The following is a 22357-nucleotide window of genomic DNA, read 5'->3' on the forward strand; positions in this document are numbered from 1 at the left end:
ATAATTAGGGATAATAAAAAGACTGCCTGTAATGTAGAGATAACATCAGAGATGTGATGTGCAGTGAAGCATACACCACATCCTGCAGGAATGTAAGAGGCCCACGTTATAAAAAGCAAATGGTCTGCAAGATGTGTTGTTTCTACAACTAAGCATAAAAGGGGAAAAGGTCACTGAGATGGTTGGGACAGCAGTGATTAAGTTGGCAAAGGATTGATTACCGCCAATCTGAACTGGACATGTAACAGTATTGGATAAGATGGATGAGTTTGCTAATGCACTCTTGTGATAACAGGAGACATTGTTAGATGGGATAGGAACTTAGGGCACTTCGAGCCAATAGGAGAATGTCAACACATAGATGGGACAGGGACCACCAATTAGGAGAGAACATCACATTGCAAAGCCATCACAATGCTTGTAAAAAAGGTATAAAATGTGCTGTAAATCTATGTGAGGTGTGCCTATTTCGCTAGACACCCGGTCTTGCAAGAACGTCAAATAAAATCTTGCTCCTTCAGAACTTGACTTGACTAAATTGTTTAACTGTGAGCTGTGTTTCTCACACCTGGGTTACAATTCCTCTGACATTTGTCCCAAATGGATAGTGACAAAATTTGAGAATTAGCAGCCTATTCCACTACAGTAACCATCACAGCGGTGTTAAAGTTTTGGCAGGGATTACTGGGTAGGTGATCATGAGTGGAAATGCGGCCCAATATTTCTTTTTTGCTCCCTGGTTTTAACAGCTGTAACCCTGTTGCTGTGCCCAAAACTTGTAGCTGGAATCAACTAACCCAATAAAGCTACAGAATGTGATTGAATAGACGGACATTGCACATACATAGCCGGTGAAATTGACTTAGCAATTAGACCATCACTTCAAAAAGGTCTGCAATGATGTCTGGTCGTATCAAAAGCAAACTCCTGCAGATGCTGGAATCTGAAATAAAAAATAGAAAGTGCTGGAAAACCTCAGCAGGTCTGACAGCATCTGTGGAGAAAGAATAGAGCCAACGTTTGGAGTCCAGAGAATTTGAAACGTTTAAGTCATTCAGACTTGAAACGTTAGCTGTGTTCTCTCTCCGCACGTTGTAAAACCTTCCATGATTCCCAGAATTTTCCTTTTTTGTTGCTGGCCTTCATTCATTGTTGGCATCACATAATGGCGATGCAGTAATCGGCCTGTCAAACCAAAAATGTTTAAACCTCAAAAACAGGCCATTCGGCCCAAATGACCTAATAGTGTTAATGCTTCGCAAATGATTAAGTTAAAAATGAATTTTCTTTAGGAAATTGCCTCTGCCCTACAGGAAAAACTGAAAGCATAGGGCGGGGGCTGTTGTGATTTTTAGTGTTTCATACAAATCAGGGATATTTTGCATAACTATTGCTTTAATTAATACTTATGTTCATCTGATTAGTGTTATGTTGTCATAATTTTAGTTTCTAAGTTTATCAGTCACAAGTAAGGCTTACATTAACACTGCAATGAAGTTACTGTGAAAATCCCCTATTTGCCACACTCCGGCACCTGTTCGGATACACTGAGTGAAAATTTAGCATGGCCATTGCACCCTAACCAGCACATCTTTTGGACCATGGGAAACAGCATTCTAAAACTCTTCTTCAGCTTTCAGTAGTTTTCCAGTTGCCATGTGCAGTCAGTTTAGGTCAGTATGTTGGACCTAAATTTCTCAATTTTTCTCCATTCACCCGTTTAGAAGGGGAAAGATGCAAGGAGAAGCTCAAAGGCTTCAATCTGTTTGATAAAGATAAGGAGTGTTCATGACCTAGACAAGAAATTGAATGAAGTTGCTTTTCTCATTTCTAACTGTGAGGGAGGATCAGCACAATAATTCATGCTAGCTCAGTCTTGAACACAACCAAAGGTCAGATTTACAAAATGAGTTACTGGAAGCTTGGCAGTAAGGTGTTAAATAACAAATTTCACTCGGAATGTAGCATGTGGGAGTAAACTTAACCAGAAGAAATGAAGAGCAGCTTTAAAAATTTCCTTTCTGCGATACCACCACTTATTTACAGGAAGTGTTTCCAACAATAGTTCTGACAAATGGAGAGGGAGAGGCTGTGAAAATGTTTTAAAAATTGAACTAAAATTTAGATAAAGCGTGACCAAAACGAGAAAGGAAATGATCAAAGTTACATTCATAACCTAGTTGATATTTACCACACTTTTCTCAAAGTTTGATCATTTTTCCTTACTTGCAAATTCTTATTTGTTTTAAATCATTCAGATTTCTGGTATGTTAATGAAATCAAACAGATTTAAAGTTTATTTATTAGCGTCACAAGTAAGGCTTACATTAACACTGCAATGAAGTGACTGTGAAATTCCCCTAGTCGGCACACTCTAGCACCTGTTCAAGTCAGTGCACCTAACCAGCACGTCTTTCAGACTGGGAGGAATTCAGAGCACCCAGAGTAAACTCACGCAGACATGGGGAGAACATGCAAACTTCACACAAGCAGTGACCCTAGCTAGGAATTGAACCCAGGTCCCTGGTACTGTGAGGCAGCAGTGCTAATCACTGTGCCATCCCTTACAACGTCTACAACTACTGAAAAATTTCACCTATCATTTTACCCCAAAAAGAGCAGTAAAATATCAACATAATGTAGGGCTGGATTACAACATAATGTAGGTCCAAAGAAGGCGAGCGGGGGATTTAAAAACCTATGACATTTAGACAGACTACATTTGCCCTACAAAAGTATGTACATTTACTTAAAAAGTTATGACTCCACGCTGCTGTTTAAGGCCCAAGTAGTAGCCAAAATGGGGTCTATTTCTATTCAGCCAGTTCAAATGGCACTACTGAGTTCGAGTTTCCTACCTGTGTGAATCACACCCTGTCATTTAACTGCTGCTGAAAAAATTGATCTGTTGGAATTGGGGGCAGGAGATAAAGGATATAGCAAGTAGACCAGAAAGTAGAGGGCACATTCAGATCAGCAATGATCTCATCAAATGGCAGAACAGGCCTGTGAAGTCAAACACTGCTCCTCAATCATCTGCTTATGATTCCTGCACCCGAGTTCCAGCTGCCATTTTTAAACGTCTGCAGAGTAAATGCATATGACATTTAAGCGATAACAAATCAGAATTTGTAAAACCTGAGAAGTTGTGCTGCCAAGATGAAGTGACTTTGGTATGTCACTGTCCCTGACTAAAGGTGCTGTGAGAGTGAATTAATAGATTTAGTAAAACGGGCAGGGACAGATCTAACACCCTTGCAGTAGAGGAAAAATCACATGTAGTCAGATGCTATCCTAAAGATCCTAACACCAACAGAACTTGCCAGCAAGGCTATTTATTTGTTTGAAGAACGGACAGTTTTCCAACTACATTACAGAAAAGCTTTTGGGTTAAACTTTAATAATAAACCTACGTAGACAAGATTGGAATTTTAAAACAATGTTCTGTGTACTGTGTATTGTACTGTGTACAATACAATGTTCTGTATTGGTGACTTCAAACTGTATCAGGAAAAAAGTTTATCTGGGGTAGTTCCCTCCATGCTCAAATCACGAATAAACTACTGCAACCTGTCCCTAGGTCTCCTGTGGTTAGTTGTATGAAGTCCACCACAACAGCGTGATGATGCACACAAAAAAAGAAATTTTTCTCTAAATGTATTTTCTGACCTGCTCTCTGTACATTTTTGTTTATTAGGATGGTGCAGCTGGCCTGGATTTAGCTGCCTTTGACTGAGGCTGTTTTTGATTAGGGCGTACATTGCAAACAGCATGAGATAAATCAGTAACTGGATTTTCCTTCAGCCAGGGCAGGCTACCTTGCTTCCAACATTCCAGTTAACATTGAGATAGACAATGAAGTAATGAGCTGCATTGCTCCAATGTTCTGAAATATAGTGGCTTAGTTTAAAAGCAAAATTTGTCCACCATAGGTAGCATGCTAAATTGAAATTAATATCTTGTACCTTACCTAGTTTTTCATTGATAAACAACGCTCTCCAATAAACTCCAGTTATCTTAATTGCACTTATAAAGTGCTCTATGGGCAGTTTGCAGGAACACACACAGACAAATATCGACTGCTGCTGGAGGGTCAGAAACTCAGTGAAGGACGCTCTTTGGTCTGCCCAAAACTTGACTTTCCAGTGCAAAGATTTATCTTCGACCGAGTGTTTGCAATGGGCACATTCCAATATCCAGAACTATGTGCTGAAGGACGCTTTCAAGCTCGGGGCAGCTGCTGCAAAGGCACGGTGGGGAAAGGCCACCATTTAAAGCCTTTTAACCAAGGCAGACCGAGGAGCCAAACTGTAAAAAAAACCCTCAGACTGTGCAAGTGTGTGTAACTCTAAAAATAACAGTGAAACATGAGGAATGTGTATAATCTGATGAACTGAACTGTAATGTCTTGGAACTGCGCACTAAAATATTGAGGTTAAGCACATTGTAAATATGAACATTTTTGCACTTTGTAATGAATTGGAAATGTAATTTCTGTAATGTTTTATGCATGAAGTATATTTTTGAAATAAAAAAACTTTGACCTTTTGGCTAAGATCAAGTGTAGTTTTGCTGTCCTGCACTTGATAGTTGTCAGAGATTACACAGAGGCTTCATTTGATGCAATTTTCTAAAAACATCTCAGCCTTTTGGCCAAGATGCAAATGAGATCAAGCACTGAAGGGGGTGCGATGCCTGCTCCTATCAGTTTGGATCATGTAAGAACAAGCCCAAGACAGGAAGAGGCTTGCCTATCTTGTCAACTTTGATCTGATTGAATTGGATATAACCAAAAAAAAAAGCACTGACTGGTCAAAATACATCAGGCATAACCATATAAACTCCAGATAAACGCTTCATCACAGGTTGAGATCTACTGTAAAGCAGTTACAAAACATACACCCGCAGTTTGCTACATTCATAGAGTTTATCCAGATGTAATATCAGCAACGAAAGAGAGAATAAGGCTCAGTAGTAACAGTAAGTGATTGGGGCAATGCCAAATGTGGTCATTGCTAAGTTACTTTGTGGATTTTACATTAGACAGGGGTCATGGGTAGAGAGGTGGATTGGCGGTGTTGAGATGGCGGCGCGGGCTTGTTGGGCCGAAGGGCCTGTTTCCCAGGCTGATTTTTTGTTCTTTGATTTTAAAATGTAAAATGACATCTAGACTAAGCAGTTTTGGAATAAAACCTTGAGTTGGAAATGAAGGATCATCCAGCAACATACAGGGCCAACCTCTCTCATTTGCAATTCTGAATACAAATCCAATACTTCTCCACATTAATTTTCCCCTCTCTCCTAAAATAGGACATTGCAATCCAAAATACACAACATTGCTTCAAATTTGCTATTAATCAAATTATGTCTGTTTGCTCTCCTGAAGATATCAGATTGGTGTGTGTGGGGATGGTGAGGGGGGGGAAGGTGGTAATTTTAACCTAAAAATAAACCCAGTGGCGTTTAGGTCAGGTAATATTAAATCCTGAAACCTCAAAACTCCCCAGTCAAATCACTCTTAAACCTTCCCATTACCAGTTTATGGTGGGCAAGCAACCAACTACAAGGAAATAGGTTGGCACTTGAATTGAGGTCAAATCTTTCATTGTTAGTCAACATTGTGAATTATGGACAGCCTAGACTCCCAATGCTCATAACAGGTGAGTACTGCCAAAGCCAGGAAGCAAATGCATTTTTACTCAACAGCTGGACCCAACTTGCCTGCCTGGGTCATCCCTCGCAGTCAGTCAGTCAATGTTAGACTCATGTTGAGTGTAAGGAATCTCCCCTGGTGGATCAGACAAATTAAAATTCAGCTGAGTTCAGTTGATGCTTCCCACTGTTAGCCATGTGGCATTCCAAACATGCACCAAGAATTTCAGCAAGTTATTTGCAGAAGAGGAAATGGATGGAATCACTAAGCCTAATTCTCTACTCACTTGATGTCACTGCATGCATGAAATTGTCCTCCTGAAATGCAAATATTCTCTTCCTTAACTCAGGTGGTGAGGCCAATGGTGAGAATTCCTGTTCATGTAATCTGGGCAATTAGCCAAAATCAAGAATAAACTGATAGTTGCCTGGCCCAACCTCATTATTCCCAATTTATTGATGTGAATTTCTAGTAACCTGGACTATAATATCCCTTATAAAAGTTTCACAAATTCATAAGTCCTCAGATGTTATGAACTGTTGTGCCCCCAGTGATTGGGGTTCCTTCAATCCAGCCTTTATTGGTCTCCGACGTTAGAATCTTACTTCATTACAAGATATCTTCAGATACATCTAAGTCTATCACTTCTTTCACTGCTCTGTACCCACATCAACTATTGGGAAAATCCATTTATTTGCAACCACAATGTCAACATTGAAGTCAAGCTTTTGACTGTATAATTTGCATAATTCCTCCGCTCAAACACATCCTCAACCCTCCTGTTGATGTCCTTGTTCTCACTAAAACCATTACACTCAGCCATTATTTCTGCTCAAGTACAAGGATCAACTTGAGCAGATATGGTGGACAATATCTATTCCTCTCCAAAGTCCTTGAAGATATTGTTATCTCCCAAATCCATGTTCATCTTGCCTTGAACTCTGAAGATGTAGGGGTTAGGTTGATTGGTCAATTTAGCAATGACCATATCAGGGGGATTAAAAGAATAAATACATTGGGTTGTCAGTGCACACTCAATGGGCTGAATGGTCCCCTTCTGCACTGTAGGGATTCTATGAATCACTGTTTCTATTACCACAATAACCAAAACAGCCTAGTTTCTTTCCAGGCTTGTTAAGCAATTCCAGCATCCACAATATTTTGCTCCATCATACAGTTAGCTATGACTGCACTTCTTGGTTTGACTTTTATCTATCCAGTCATAACCCAAGTGAATCAGTCAAATAACATCTTTCTCTCCTCGTCAACATACTACCTACTGATGTCAGTTGTAAATATAGCATTGGTTCCTACATGTACACTGACATTTAGGATCATTTCACCTTTTCCCAACTTACTGGTCAGTTCATTAGACAGTGGGTTCCTACTTAATTATGGCTTTGGTTTTCCCAATGTTTATTCCTTAGCCACTGATTCCCCCCTCCTTTTCAGCTGTTTGGGACTGAACCAAGACATTTGCCATTTTGCTACCATAGTTGATCCCAAAATGAGCTTCCCTTAAACTTATCCAGCTCTTACCAAGACCATTGCCAACTGTTCACCTGACACTGCCATTGGCCCATTTGCTGATGAAATTGTTAGTTTTACATTTGACTATTCCAACCCATCTGGCTGGCCTTTCCTCCTGAATGTTAATCAAAACTGTTCGTCAATGTCTTAACTTGCACAAAGTCGCATTCATCTACCTTTTGAGTGCTTGTCAGCCTGTGGGCAGTGTCTCAATTTTCTGTTTTCAAATATCTCCATGGCCTTCACATCACCTGTAGCCCTACAACTGATTGAGGTATCAATGTCCTTCCAATCATGACATCTTGAGCATCTATTTTAAAAACCATTCCACCATTGGTAGATGGGCCTTTGACCCTTCCTTAAGACTTCTGCTGCTCTTTCATCCTTAAAGATGTTCTTGAAAGCTTACCACCTTGACCAAGCTTTTGGTAACATGCCCAATATAGAATATGGCTTGCTATTAAACTCTATGAAGAGCCTTACATTCAAGGTGCAATACACTCAGGGCTGGTTCACCTTTTTGCACCTCCACTACATCTCAGAATCCAAAATATAGTTTATATGAAGTGCTCAAAATGTTTTCTTTAATAGTCCTGTTACACTTCAACACCTTAAAAAAATCCAAGTCATTACAATACACAAAAAGAATTTTATTTGTTTTGTGCCATACGTTTATACTTCAGAATCATCCAAATTCACAATATTCAGGTGAAATCCCAAAATTTATTATCCCATTATTACTTCAATTATTAATTGAAGTATATTTGTTTTTGTCTGAAACATCTTGAGGCAGTCATCAAATGCAACTTGGAGGAGTTGATGATATGGCATTGTTCCTCCAACTGAATGACTGGAGTTCAGATCCAAGTCAAGCTCAGTTTGGAGTTGCAGATATTTTAAGCAAACATTACAGTGCAAAAAACATGCAGGACTGCAGACTTTACCAGAAAGCCTTCAAGACACCCACCAAGTACAATTAAGTAACTGTTTAGATCATTTTCTTAAGGCACAAGTACTTAATTTAGAATTACAAGTGATCATGGGTAACATGGCAGTACAAGGCCCAAATCAGACAGAAGAGGGAAATTATCTTTTGCACAGGCATTACTAGACAATGATTACAAGTATCCAGACTATTGAACTACATCCAGATGGCATGATACACTGTTTGCATCCTTAACTTTGAATTTATCATTGAGATGCAAGTTTAGCAATGTGTCCTAACAGATTCATGCAAGCATTAAAGGGACTGCTGAATTGAAGCTAAAAATCATCCAAGTGATTTTTAAGCAAGATTACCAGTTATGGGTAGTCCTCTTTATATAAAAAAGATCAGGCTGATGTGCCCACTTGAGGAAACTCAGGCCTTTAAATCATTGGAAACATGAGAAATTAGTGTGCTCATCCATTACATGCCTAGCCCAACACTCTTTGGTGGATGATAAATGCTTAAAAAAGGTAAAAATTATTGCATTGCATGATGCTGCATCACTTTGCCACCAACAGTTCCATGTGAAAAATCAGGGACTTTCACACATTCTTCAGTGCCAGGTGTAGTACAGTAGTGTGTGAAGTGCAAATAAAAAAATGAAACAAAGATGGCAGCATACCCACCAACACCACTGCTCTTATGAAAAGCAATTGGACATCCAAAATGTTTGCAGAAGAGACAAGGTTTAAACCTATATAATGGTTATGTACACACTAAACATGAAGCTCAATTTTATGCTTTTCAAACAGATTAACTGACAGTACATTACACATGTTCAAATACACACTTGATATGGAGAACATTAGTATTAAATGCAACTTGCATACAAACCAGCTTATTGTGTATATCAATAAGGCAAACACCACTTGTTTGAAGTGCAAATATTTCCATTTAGTTTGCGCATCACCTCCTCTTTTCCCTCAAGCCCAATCTCACTTAGTAAACAAAGCGCATTCTTTGTGCGTATCCGAGTTTATCCAAGTTGGGGTTGCATGCAAACTGAATCATGGGAGGTGGGCCACACATGAGAATCAAGACATCATCACCAGGTGCAGGCAGATGTTCCCTGATCATGTCAGAATTCAAAAAGCCTTCACTGAAATCCCAACCTAGAACAGAAAAATAATTTTGCATCAAAACAGATTTCTATTTGGGTAGTTCAAAACAAAAAGTGTACAGTGCCTGTCAAGAGCTAGTTTCCATTATTACCCGACATCAATTCCCAGCAAGTGTTTGAAGCATTTGGTGGAGCCCTGATCAAGGCCAAGTAGAATGAGAGAGTTACTAAAATCACTGTCATCTTGCAGGCAATTAGGGATGGGCAATACTGCTGGCCCAGTGATGTGCATATCCCATGAATGAATTTTAACATGTTTCTGCAAGATTTCAAATGGAAATAGACAAAGCACAAAAAAAGGGACAACTGAAATTGAGTTTAGCCCAATTAATCCAACATTGCACTGGCTAACACTTGTGATCAAGCATTTGGAGTGCCACTCCAAAAACTCATGCTATCAAATAAACCTGTTGGACTTTAATCTGTTGTTCAGACTTCTTATTGTGCCCACCCCAGTCCAACACCAGCATCTTCACATCATAACCTTTGATCATTGTGGAGGGAATCTATAATGAGTCCTTGAGCTTCTAGCTGGATGGTTTTAAGAGCAACTCTATTCTTCTGAATCAGTTGTACTAATTAAAATACAAATGGTGAGCCATACCAGGAAGATCAGATTCTGTAGAAATTTCAGCACAGGAGGCCACTCAGCACACTGAATCCTAACCTGATGTTGAGACTTCTTACTGTGTTAATTCACCCACAGCAAGAAAATACTTGATATTGAGATGCATGAGCTTTACAAATGAAGCTAAACAACTTAGTTGAAGAAAGTCTCAGAACAGGAAGAAAAAGTAACTCATTTAAAAAGATAGGACTTTTGGAACTTGATCTACAGTAACTATTAACCCATGTGTATCAAAATGATACAATCCTTAATCTGCACAAATTGTAAAGATTCTGGTCTCTTTTTGCTGCCTTTTTTTCCTAATGATCTGTTCTTCACCCTCCTCTACAAGGAGTGTATTTCATTAAAGATTTTTGCTTAGAGTTTGATTTTTTAGCCACTCATCTCCAAGGGGATGTTGAAATGAATAACCCCAAAAGAACAAGTTTGCATACCTATCATGAACAAATTAACAACTGAAAATTTGGCTCCAATCCCAAGTAGTCAAATTAAGAAACAAGAATATTTAAAAGTTCTCTCGTTGGCCAATACCAAAAGGAATTCATTGCAATTTTACTTGAGCTACAAAGAAAAATTTTGGACCTACCTTCAGGAGCCTTATCCAATGTATACCACAGCCTAAAGCGATCAGCATACCGAGCTTGAATTTCCTCCAGGTCATCACGAAGTAGAATGTCCTTTTCAGTCTAAAAGGAAAAGAAAATATTGAAAAATGTTTTATTTAACTTGCATTGAATCTAAAGAGTGCAGGAGGCCATCTGACCCACTGGGTCTTCTGATTTTGACAGAGCATCTTATCCAGGCCTTATCCCCATAACTTCATGTATTTACCCCACTAATCCCTCTAACTCACATCTTGGGACACTAAGCCAATCCACCCAACCTGTTCATCTTGAACTGTGGGAGGGAAACCCAGGGAGAAAGTGCAAACTCAACAGACCAGTCACCCAAGGTAGGAATTGAACCCAGGTCTGTGGCATTGAGGCAGCAGTGCTAACTATTGTACTGCTGTGCCACCTTGAAAGACAGCAGCAACCAATGTATGCATACAACTATAGAGTTAAAATTAATAGTAAAAAGGAAATGCCATTTTAAATGAATAACTTAATTACCCATAACAAGTGTATTTTCTAATGCACACCAAGTCACATCAGCCACTGACCTACAATGATTCTTGGCTTACAAATGCCTCAATTTATAATTCTCTTGTTAAAATCCTATTGTCTTGATTCTTCCTATCTCTAATTTGCATCAGCCATTCAATCCTTCAGTAACTGGATTCCTCCACTCCTTCCCCTTTGGAACATTTGCAATTTTCTTTCTTCCATTACTGACAATTGTACATCGAGCTGTAATGGTCTGAAGCTCGAATTTCCCTTCTAAGTCACTTTCACTTTAAAGGTGTTATAAAACCCTTCCAAGCTCTTGGTCAACTGCCCCAATGTCTTTGGTTCTGTGCCAATTCTTTCCTAATTATGTTCCTATAAAAGCACTTTGCAATCCTTTTACTATCCCAAAACAGTGGCATATAAATGCCAGTCACTGTTGAATGGTTGACTAAATTTGATTTGGCCTCAAAAAGGATGTAGTAAGTTCTCACCAAATATCCACAGTACTGAATTGCTGCTGATTTTACATTAATATATTCTAAGAGTGGCTTAGCATCTTTTCTGGGTTATTCACCCAAAGTAAAAATGTAGTACAAGACAGTGGTCATGAATACATTTGATAGATGTGACATGGACTGCAATGGTAAATTTAAAATAATTTTATTAGCAAAGGCTTTTTTGTTAGAAAACCACTCTAAACATATAGAAGTCTGCCACTTCTATATTCACAATTTAGTTACTTTTTTCCATCTAATGCAGTTCCACCCACCAGAATTGCAAATGCCAAAAATTGTATGGTGGAGTAATTTTGTATAGACATGTCACAAATGCCAGCTAAGCAATACAATTCAAATTTTAAAGCTCTTTTTAAAATAGGACCATCAGTTACAGCTTACCAGTTGAACTTGAGTCAGAAGACTGTACAAACCTAATTTGAGACAGACACTAAACATTAGGTCTGCTGCACAAATGTGCCATTTTTCTGAGACGTTAAAACAAAGTCCTGCCTGCCCTTCTGGGTAGATATTAAACACTTCACTGCAACGATCTTCAGAAAAGCAGGGCTTCAACCAACATCAAGACAAGCAATTTTACCTCACTACCACTTCTGGGTTCTTATTGTGCACAAAACGGCTGCCACATTTTCCTACATTAGTATCTGGTTGGGAAAAGTGCTGTCCAAGTTCTTGCTTTTAATACTCCCACTACAATGGCTTAGTCTCATTTCAACACAAGTGAACATTTTGGTCTACTCACTTGATTAGCGAAAAGTAAATAGCACAAAGTTGGGTCTTCCTGATCCTTCATGATGGCACGAATTAATTGCAGCATTGGAGTAATACCTACAGAAGGCAGCGAGTGAGTAAAACATGTTCAAGCAAAATTGAATGTAGCTGAATGTGCTAGTATTTAATCTGGTCCTGCAGGTGTACCAACATCTCATGTTCTGTCAGTTTGAATCACTTTACTTCCATGCAAAATATTCTATTTAACTGGAGAATAAAGTCTTAATTTCTTTAATCCTCCCTGCATGCAATTTATGTTAAAACTGTGCATGGCTGTCTTTAAAGAGACCTGTGCAAGCATAATGTGGAGATGCCAGCATTGGACTGGGGTAAACACAGTAAGAAGTCTCAACACCAGGTTAACATAGTACATAGAACGTTACAGCTCTCAGTACAGGCCCTTCGGCCCTTGATGTTGCGCCAACTAGTGGAACCAATCTAATGGCCCTCTTAAGCTAAACTATTCCAGTATTATCCATATGCCTATCCACTGACCATTTGAACGCCCTTAAAGTTGTCGAGTCCACAACTGCTGCAGGCAGGGTATTACACGCCCTTACTACCCTGAGTAAAGAACCTACCTGACATCCGTCCTATAATTACCACCCCTTAATTTAAAGCTATATCGCCTCATGTTAGCCATCACCATCCAAGGTGAAAGGATCTCACTATCCACCCTATCTAACCCTCTGATCACCTTGTATGCCTCAATTAACCTTAACACCTCTTAACCTTCTTTCTAATGAAAATAATCTCAAGTCCCTCACAGCCTTTCCTCATAAGACCTTCCCACCATACCAGGCAACATCCTGGTAAACCTCCTCTGCACCCTTTCCAATGCTTCCATATCCTTCTTATAATGCAGTGACCAGAACTGAACGCAATACTCCAAGTGCGGCTGCACCAGAGTTTTGTACAGTTGCAACATGACCTCACGGCTCTGAAATTCAATTCCTCTACCAATAAAAGCTAACACACCGTATGCCTTCTTAACCTGGATGCCAACTTTCAGGGATCTATGCACATGTACACTGAGAACTCTCTGCTCGTCAACACTACCAAGAGTCCTTCCATCAGCCCTATATTCTGTACTCAAAGTGAATCACCTCATGCTTTTCCGCATTAAACTCCATTTGCCACCTCAGCCCAGCTCTGCAGTTTACATCCCTCTACAAACTGTAACATCCACCCTCACTGTCTACAACTGACGACTTTGGTGTCGTCAGCAAATTTACTAACCCTAGGTCATTTTTTAAAAAAGACAAAACAGTGGCCCCAAAACAGATCCTTGAGGTACACCACTTGTAACTGAACTCCAGGTTGAATATTTCTCAACCACCACCCTCTGTCTTTTATCAGCTAGCCAATTCCTGATCCAAACTGCTAAATCACCCTCAATTCCATGCATCTGCATTTTCTACAGTAGCCTACCATGGGGAACCTTATCAAACACTTTGCTAAAATCCAGATACACCACGTCAACTGCCTTACCCTTATCCACCTTTTTGGTCACCTTTTCAAAAAGCTCAATGTTTGAGGCATGACCTACCCTTCACAAAACCATGTTCACTATCCCTAATCAATTTATTTCTCTCTAGATGATTATAAATCCTATCCCTTATAATTCTTTCCAAAACTTTGCCCACAACAGAAGTAAGGCTCACCAGTCTATAACTGCCAGGATGGTCTCTACTCCCCTTCTTGACCAAGGGGACATTTGCTATCCTCCAGTCTTCCGGCACTATAGATATGTCAAGAATAAAAGGGCCCGATTAGGGCCAGAGACAGTAGTGGGAAGTTGTGCGTGGAGCCTGAAGAGATAGGGGACGCACTAGATGAATATTTTGTCAGTATTCATGCAGGAAAAAGTCAATGTAGTCGAGGAGAATACTGAGATACAGGCTTTTAGACTAGATTGAGGTACATAAGAATTACTAACACCTCCTCCTTGAGTTTGAAAATAGATAAGTCCCAGTGACGACAAGATGATCAAAGCCAAAGGCTCTGCAATCTCCTCCCTAGCCTCCCAGAGAATCCTAGGGTAAATCCCATCCAGCCCAGGGGACTTATCTATTTTCATACTCGAGGAGGTGTTAGCAATTCTTATGTACCTCAATCCAGTCTAGTCTAAAAGCCTGTATCTCAGTATTCTCCTCGACTACATCGACTTCTTCCTGTGTGAATACTGACGAAAAATATTCATTTAGTGCGTCTCCTATCTATCTCTTCAGTCTCCACGCACAACTTCCCACTACTGTCTCTGACTGGCCCTAACCAATCTTTTATTCTTGACATATCTATAGAAAGCTTTAGGGTTCTCCTTGATCCTAACTGCCCTCTTCTAGCTCTTAACACTCTTTAGCTCCTTCTTGGCTAATTTGTAACTCTTCAGTGCCCTAACTGAGCCTTTATGTCTCATTTTTACATGAGCCTCCTTCTTCCTCTTCAGAGATTCAACTTCTTTAATACACCAGTGCAACTGTTTATTTGGTAGCAAATGCCACTAGCTTTTGGAGCACTGTTCCTTCATCAGAAACCCCCACTCACCTGACAAAGGAGCAGTGCTCCAAAAGCTAGTGGCGTTTGCTACCAAATGAACCTGTTGGATTTTAACCTGGTGTAATAAGCATAGTGAGCCATGTAGACAAGGATTTCAAAGTAAAGGTTGGGATGGCTTTCAGGGCAGGAAAAAAAACCAAACAATGTATTTGTACCCTCTACATCTGCGAGCATTCCCTCCTACTATTCATTTTTACAACAACCAAGTTCAGATGGGGGTTTCATAAAGACCCCTATTTGACAGTACAAGAGATGGATTAAATAGAGGAAACTGTTGAAGGCATTTGTATTTATATATTTTAAAATTAGCAAGGAGGTAGTAGTCATAGTTGTCATAAGTACAATAGTCACACAACAGAACCCCATTAAATCTGCAATAAAGCTAAAGTAGTAAATAATATTTTCAAGTACATACCAGATCCACCTGCTATCATAGCAAGTTTTTTGGCATATTTAGTTTCTGGGGGTGATTTCTTGTCAGGCTGGATGGCAAATTCACCTAGGGGGAAAATAAAACAAAATAAAATCATGGCAACTGTTCCACTCCACTCAGCCAACCCCCACAAGAGGAGTCATGACATACTTGAGCTCCAAACCTGAGACATGTGCATTTCAATGGTCAACTGCTTGTGAAATGCAAAGCAATTATGCAAAATACTCTTCTCTTTAGTTTACAGATGTAGTTCAAACATTGTCTCCCCTACACCTGCTCTTTTGATGACACAACCAGGGTTGGGGAGTGCGCTTTTGACCATTTCCACTTCATCTCCATTTGATGTAGACGGGCATGTCCTCCACTACACTTCATGAAGTTGATGACTACCTCCTCCATTTTGTCACACGTTTCACTAAATTCTCTTTCTGTACTCCGTCTCATTGTTGTTCACGATCAACTCATTAGTGCTGTCACCCACAAACCTGAAAAATGCCTATTCCACAGGCAAGAATACAAAAACACTTCCACCTACATACAATTGCTCAGACAGGTTTTGTAACCATCACAAACCTCAATTATAAGAACGCAAGAAATAGGAGCAGTAGGCCATCTAGCCCCTCGAGCCTGCCCCGCCATTCAATAAGATCATGGCTGATCTGTTGTGGCTCAGTTCTACATTCCCACCCTCTCCCCATAACCCTTAATCCCCTTGCCTATCAAAAACCTATCAACCCGCATCTTAAAAATATTGAGTGAGGTAGCCTCCACCACTTCAACAGGCAGAGAATTCCAGAGATTCACCACCCTTTGAGTGAAAAAGTTCCTCCTCAACTCCGTTCTAAACCGCACCCCCTTTATCTTGAGGCTGTGCCCTCTAGTCCTACTGTCCTTTGAGCAGGAAGAGCCTCTCCACCTCTATCCTATCCATCCCATTCAACATCTTATACGTCTCAATGAGATCTCCCCTCATTCTTCTAAACTCTAACGAGTACAAGCCCAGTTTATTCAGCCTCTCCTCAGTTCAACCCCTTCAACTCTGGAATCAGCCTAGTAAACTTCCTCTGCACTCCCTCCAAGGCCAAAATATCCTTGTGTAAGTGCAGCGACCAAAACTGCACACTACTCCAGCTGTGGCCTCACTAGTGCCCTATACAGCTGCAGCAAGACCTCCCTACTTTTATATTCAATCCCCCTCGCTATGAAGGCCAGCATCCCATTCGCCTTCCTGACCACCTGCAGGCTGGGTTTTTGCGACTCATGCACAAGGACCCCGAGGTCCCTCTGCACTGTCACATGCTGCAGTTTTTCACCACGTAAGTAATTGTCCTTCCTACCAAAGTGGACAACCTCACATTTGCCAACATTAAATTCTATTTGCCAGTTCCTGGCCCATTCACCCAGCCTATCTAGATCCTTCTGCAGACTCTCCACACCCTCCGCACAATTTGCCGTTCCACCAATCTTGGTGTCATCAGCAAATTTCGACACCATACACTCGGTTCCCTCCTCCAGATCATCTATATAAATGGTGAATAGCTGAGGCCCCAGCACCAACCCCTTGGGCACTCCACTAGTCACCAACTGCCAATCTGAATACCACCCATTGACCCCCACTCTCTGCCTCCTATTTGACAGTGAATCCTCTATCCACGCTAACACCCTACCCCCAACTCCATGCCCCCTGACCTTCTGTAATAACCTCTTGTGAATTTTATAAAATCACTTGTGCCAAGTTACTAAATTCCCAAAAGGGAATTATTGCCCAATTCATTTTAGAATTGCTGATAACAAAGAACCAATCTATAGGAAATAGCTCCATGGAGTGGGAGAAGCTGAAAATCCTGGTCTGGCAAGAACTCATGGGACCATTAGTGCTTTCAAAGCACATCATGGGTCACAGCACATTGCATTACAGAACTATATTGAGGATTTAACTACATCTCCCAATTTTATAAATAATCCAATCTTTGGTTATGTCTCATCTCAGAGGATAGGCCCACTACTAATGTGGACCCAATGTTTTACTGTTGGGTGAACACAGCATTGTGTTCTTAGAACAGATTCCATTCCATGGTTTTAGCTTCTGATTACATAAGGTATTAAAACTTCCTGATTAAACCCAACTGATAAATCTGAGGAAAGTGAGGGCACAAAATATACTCTGATTGGAGCAATGTCCACAAAGTGGCTCTCAGTAGCACATCATATGCCTGAACCACAGGTGGTGGTAGTAATCTACCTGTTGTAGACACAATGGGTGGAATTTTCAGTGCCCTTACACACCCCAGTGACAGTGGACACAGCTTGCTATGGGCTGGGTTTCCAGTTGTATGCACCCCTCGCCAGAGGGGAACCTGTGACAGGGACTCACTATCAGCAGGAGCAGAAGAAACTAGCAAGAAAAGCTATTCAATTCCAGAGACTGTTCAGGACAATGAGATCTGCACAAGTAAAGACAAAGTCTGGCCTCCAAAATAGGCAAATCCCCCTATAGTGGTATGACAGTATGCTAAATAGCAGGTAAGGATAGATTAAAGAAAATCTCAGCCTAAATATGCATTGATCAGAGCTACAGATCAGTAACAGTACCGCTACAACTTGTCCGAGTGGAACATCCTGCATTCCTCCACCAGCATGAATTCAGGTTCACTGGAGGAGTGTGTAGAGGGGAAGGTCCATGCGTACAGATCAGCAAAATGTTTATTCAGGTGGCTAAAGGAAATGTTTTAGAACCATAGAACCATCCAGTGAAGAAAGAAGCCCTTCAGCCCATCGAGTCTGTACCAGACAGTACCCCACTCAGGCCCTATCCCCATGTCCCTACATATTACTAATCCCTCAAACCTCTGCTACCCTGGACACTAAGGGGCAATTTCTTAGCTTGGCCAATCAACCTAACCCGCACATCTTCGGACTGTGGGAGGAAACCCGAGTACCTGGAGGAAACCCACAGACACAAGGAGAATGTGCAAACTCCAGAGTGACCCGAGCCGAAAATCGAACTAGTTGGCCCTCCTTGATTAAGGATCCTGATACTCTGAAAGTTAGTGCCAAATAAACCTGTTGGATTTTAGTGTGGTGTGAGACTTCTTATACAAGGTACTATACTCATTAGTAATCAGCCTCAATTTTTATTCACCCCCCAGATGTATTACTTACTGATACCATATAACTGGATACAAGGGATGAGCAAGTGACATAGGCTTTGTTGCAAAGCAGCATGGGAGTTTAATGACACCACCCATAGAGCATACCCAGTGTGGCAAATGTCACAAGATGGCAACCTTCCACACCAGCAGTTCACCAGCTTATCAGTCAACTCCATCATTTAATGTATCAATGGTTGACTTATACAATGCGGCAACATCCATGGTAGGTTACAGATCAGCCAAGATCTCACTGAATGGCAGACCAAGCTCAGAAGGATGGAATGTCTGACTCATGTTGCAGTGTATGCCTGGTGCAGCACAGGGTATACCATAAGCAGACTGAAATTACACAGGACAACTTGTATACCAATACCCAAAAGTAATTCCATAAAAATAGATCAGGCCAAAATTCTGTCACCCAGTTAAGGATGATGGGAGATAATCAGGGTAAAAATGAAGAGGCAGCTCAGAATACCTCCATACTCAGTCATGGTGCAACCAACCCGTTGCTGCAATGGAATGGGTGGAGTGTTGAGGCTGATCCTAGTTGGCCCTCAATCGGCATGAAGTAACATGCATAAAACTTGTCATAATGATCAGTTTGGGTTCTGGCAGAGGTGCTCAGCTCCAGGTCTCATTGCAGCATCAACCCAAACACGAACAAAAGAACTGAATGCTGGATAAAGATGATCCTTCATTACTGACTTTTGTTGCAGTAGTTTAACCACAATTTCAGTGAACTGAAATACCATTTTTAACGATGAAACAGCCCACTCCAGACTATAGCAGTAGTAATGTCTATATCACAAAACTGGCAGTTAAATGATCATCTGCAAAAAGAAAGTTGCCACCTTCCCATGATATCCAAATAGTACTACCATTGTGGAGCCACACAGACATCTTGTCATGCTTGTGACAGTCATCTGTGGCCAGAAGCTAAAAAAAGTAGTAGGGCAGAGACACTACAATAAAATGGCTCACCTCCTGACCCCTCAAACTTTTCACTACCTACAAGACTAAATCAAAACTCACTGCCTGTTTGGGTGTGCAGCTGTAACAATATTCAAGAAGTTTGGTATTATTCAGGTCAGACTGGCCCCCCTATTAGCCTCAATATCCAACCCCTTCCCCCATTATAGTAAATATTGCAGCAAGCTGCAGTGCGCTTTGAAATCAGCAGCCTCCTCTACAAATTCCACCATTGAGAACAAAAGCAGCAAGTTCAGAACTTGGACAAATAAAAGTGCTGTTCCTTCACCCTGGTCCATATTTTGGAATTCTCTACCTAATCATTCTTATGGTGCTCCTACAAATGGTGAGGCAGCACAACACCATCTGAGTCACTAAGGATATGAAATACACCACCACTGCCAGGGCCACACCAAGGATAACAAATCAAAATAAGAATGTTCAAAGTTACATTTCAAGGTTTAACAATAGCAATAAAACATCTAGAAGGATACTGCAACCCCAACAATTCTGGATCAAGTAACATTAGCTGTACTGCTGTGATATAGTTGAAGGACAAACAACCCATTCATGCATAACAAAGGGAATAATTAGAATCAGAATCCCTACAGTGCAGAAAGAGGCGATTTGGCCCATCGAGTCTGTACTAAACACAATTCCACCCAAGCCACACCCTCTCAAGCACATCTATTCACACTGCTAGTCCCCTGACAGTCAATTTAGCATGGCCAATCAATGTAGCTGGCACATCTTTGGACTGTGGGAAGAACTTACTGTGCTTACCCCAGTCCAATGCCAGCATCTCCATGTCTGTGGGAGGAAACCCAGACACAGGGAGAACGTGCAAACTTGACCCAAGCCGGGAATCAAATCCGGGTCCCTAGTGCAGTGAGGCAGCAATGCTAACCACTGTGCTGCCCAGTTATAGCCTCTTGTTTGCAAAAAGGAAAAGGTTTTGACGAGGACACCTGACATTGTACCTTATTTTCTTCCCCCCAAACGAGTCTAAACATTTAGCAAGATCAGAAGTGGATGAGTGCATTTTCCATAGCCCCAAAAACTTTGTAGAAACCAATTATCTGGACAATATGGAAACTCGCACTGCTACATTTTTGGTCAGTTTGTAAAAAGGTCAAGTGCACGTAGCAAGCCAAATCATCACTGGATGTGATAAACTAGAAAGCTTCAAATGCTACAAAAGTAGCTAGCTGAAAAACTATTTCAGCAGACTGGATGCCATCACTGTGCCTATGAGAAACTGCACTTTGCTCAGTTTTAATAACAGTAACAAAAAGACATACATCAGTTTAGAATTTAAAATCACAAGAATACATTACTGGCAGAAGTGATGCTTTGAACTTATTAAGTTACAAACACCCAAGTACACAAGTTTTACTGGTTATTAGTACAACAGCTTTGTAATAGGAAGAATATTCATTTTATGGGTCAGATAATTTACTTTATGGATCATGCATTCAGAGTCAGTTTATGGTATACAGTGCGCTAAAAGTGAGCATGCTAGCAATGATTTCCAAAGAAACTTGTACAATGAGTTCAACACCAAATTCTCAACTTGTATGCTTGCTAATCAAAAAATTCAACAGGAAAGTGCAATTACATGATGCACCTAAATACAGATGACCTTCCAAAAGTGTTGTTCAAAATTCAGTTGTTCGTATTGCAAGAGTTTTAAAATCACTATAACCTGATAGTACTTAGGTCTCTTCGTGTCCCAGGCACATCTCACTCATTACTATTCCATGTCATACTAAGGTTACATTGAGCAGATTAACAGGTATTGGTTGTTTCTCTTTCATTTACCATCACCCTTCTCCCTCGATCACAAATACTAATCCTTGTTTCAGGTTAGTATAATGCCAGTAAAATGTGAATTGCAAACAAATTTTACCTTTTCCTTTATAAGTCAGCAATCCGCCTGGCCCTCTGAAGTGAATGGTATCCCCAATCTTCAGGTCTTCCAGGTACTGAGACATCTTACCACCTTCTGGGAATTTGGGGTTTACCCCTTTAAAATAGATCTGCAGAGACAATAAATGTTAAACTTTGTAAACTTGGAAGGCTAGTCGGCCCATTATGAAGCTGCAAGGAAGTAAAAGCAGCAATGTAAAACAAGCAAGACTATTCATCCAAATGGGTATTCATCCTTGGGTAATAAGGGCATAGAGGGATATGGGCCAAATGCAGGCAGTTGGGAGTTTTATAAAAGGCAGCATGGGCAAGTTGGGCTGAAGGACCTGTTTCCATGCTGTAAACCCCTGTGAAAAGCTGTGATGTGGAGATGCCAGCATTGGACTGGGGTAAACACAGTAAGAGGTCTGACAACACCAGGTTCAAGTCCAACTGATTTATTTGATAGTATAGTTTGATAGTTTACTATCAAATAAATTGGTTGGACTTAAACCTTGTGTTGTCAGACCTCTTACTACGAAAAGCTGAACATCTCAAAGTGTTTGAATTATACAGGCACAAAATGGAATTGAGAATCACAGATGCTCATTCCATGTGCAGGAACACAATCTAAATATGAATATAAATCTTCCAGACAGAGTGGAAAATTAGGCAAAGTAGTCAGGATTACAAATGCTCAATTAGACTAGCAAACGCAAAGATATTCAGCCTTTTGAAAAAGGTACATAAGCTGCTGAGTATGATGCAGACCAATTCTTTCCATCATTTACTAATTGTCCAACTGTCTGAATGCTAATTACAAGAGCTACGTAAACTCATTAGTTCTCAGTTTAAGTTACTGACCCAGATAATTTTACACTTGTACATGAACTATGAACTATTGGAATGAGGCTAACATGACTACAAACTCCAATGATTAACACTTAAAATTGATGAATTCACGAGGAACATTGTGATTCATCTTGTCTTTTCTCTTGTCTCTTTCTCCCAAGGGTATCCCT

The 22357-nt window shown here is 40.5% G+C and overlaps 1 protein-coding gene across 1 annotated transcript in view; it reads right to left on the reverse strand.

The window, feature by feature from the left end:
• Window positions 1-7812: 7812 nt before the first annotated feature.
• LOC145357123 (NADH-cytochrome b5 reductase 1-like) overlaps window positions 7813-22357 on the reverse strand; it is a 30065-nt gene continuing 15520 nt past the window's right edge. The window contains exons 5-9 of the mRNA XM_080210273.1: window positions 21337-21466; window positions 15289-15372; window positions 12286-12371; window positions 10506-10605; window positions 7813-9283 (exon numbers count right to left, since the gene is read on the reverse strand). Of these exons, the coding sequence (XP_080066399.1) occupies window positions 9111-9283; window positions 10506-10605; window positions 12286-12371; window positions 15289-15372; window positions 21337-21466 (573 nt within the window). The 3' untranslated portion in view covers window positions 7813-9110. The remainder of the gene's footprint in view (window positions 9284-10505; window positions 10606-12285; window positions 12372-15288; window positions 15373-21336; window positions 21467-22357) is intronic.

This window comes from Carcharhinus amblyrhynchos, chromosome 22, assembly GCF_965287045.1.
Source record: "Carcharhinus amblyrhynchos chromosome 22, sCarAmb.v2.hapA, whole genome shotgun sequence".
Taxonomy (NCBI): Eukaryota; Metazoa; Chordata; class Chondrichthyes; order Carcharhiniformes; family Carcharhinidae; genus Carcharhinus; species Carcharhinus amblyrhynchos.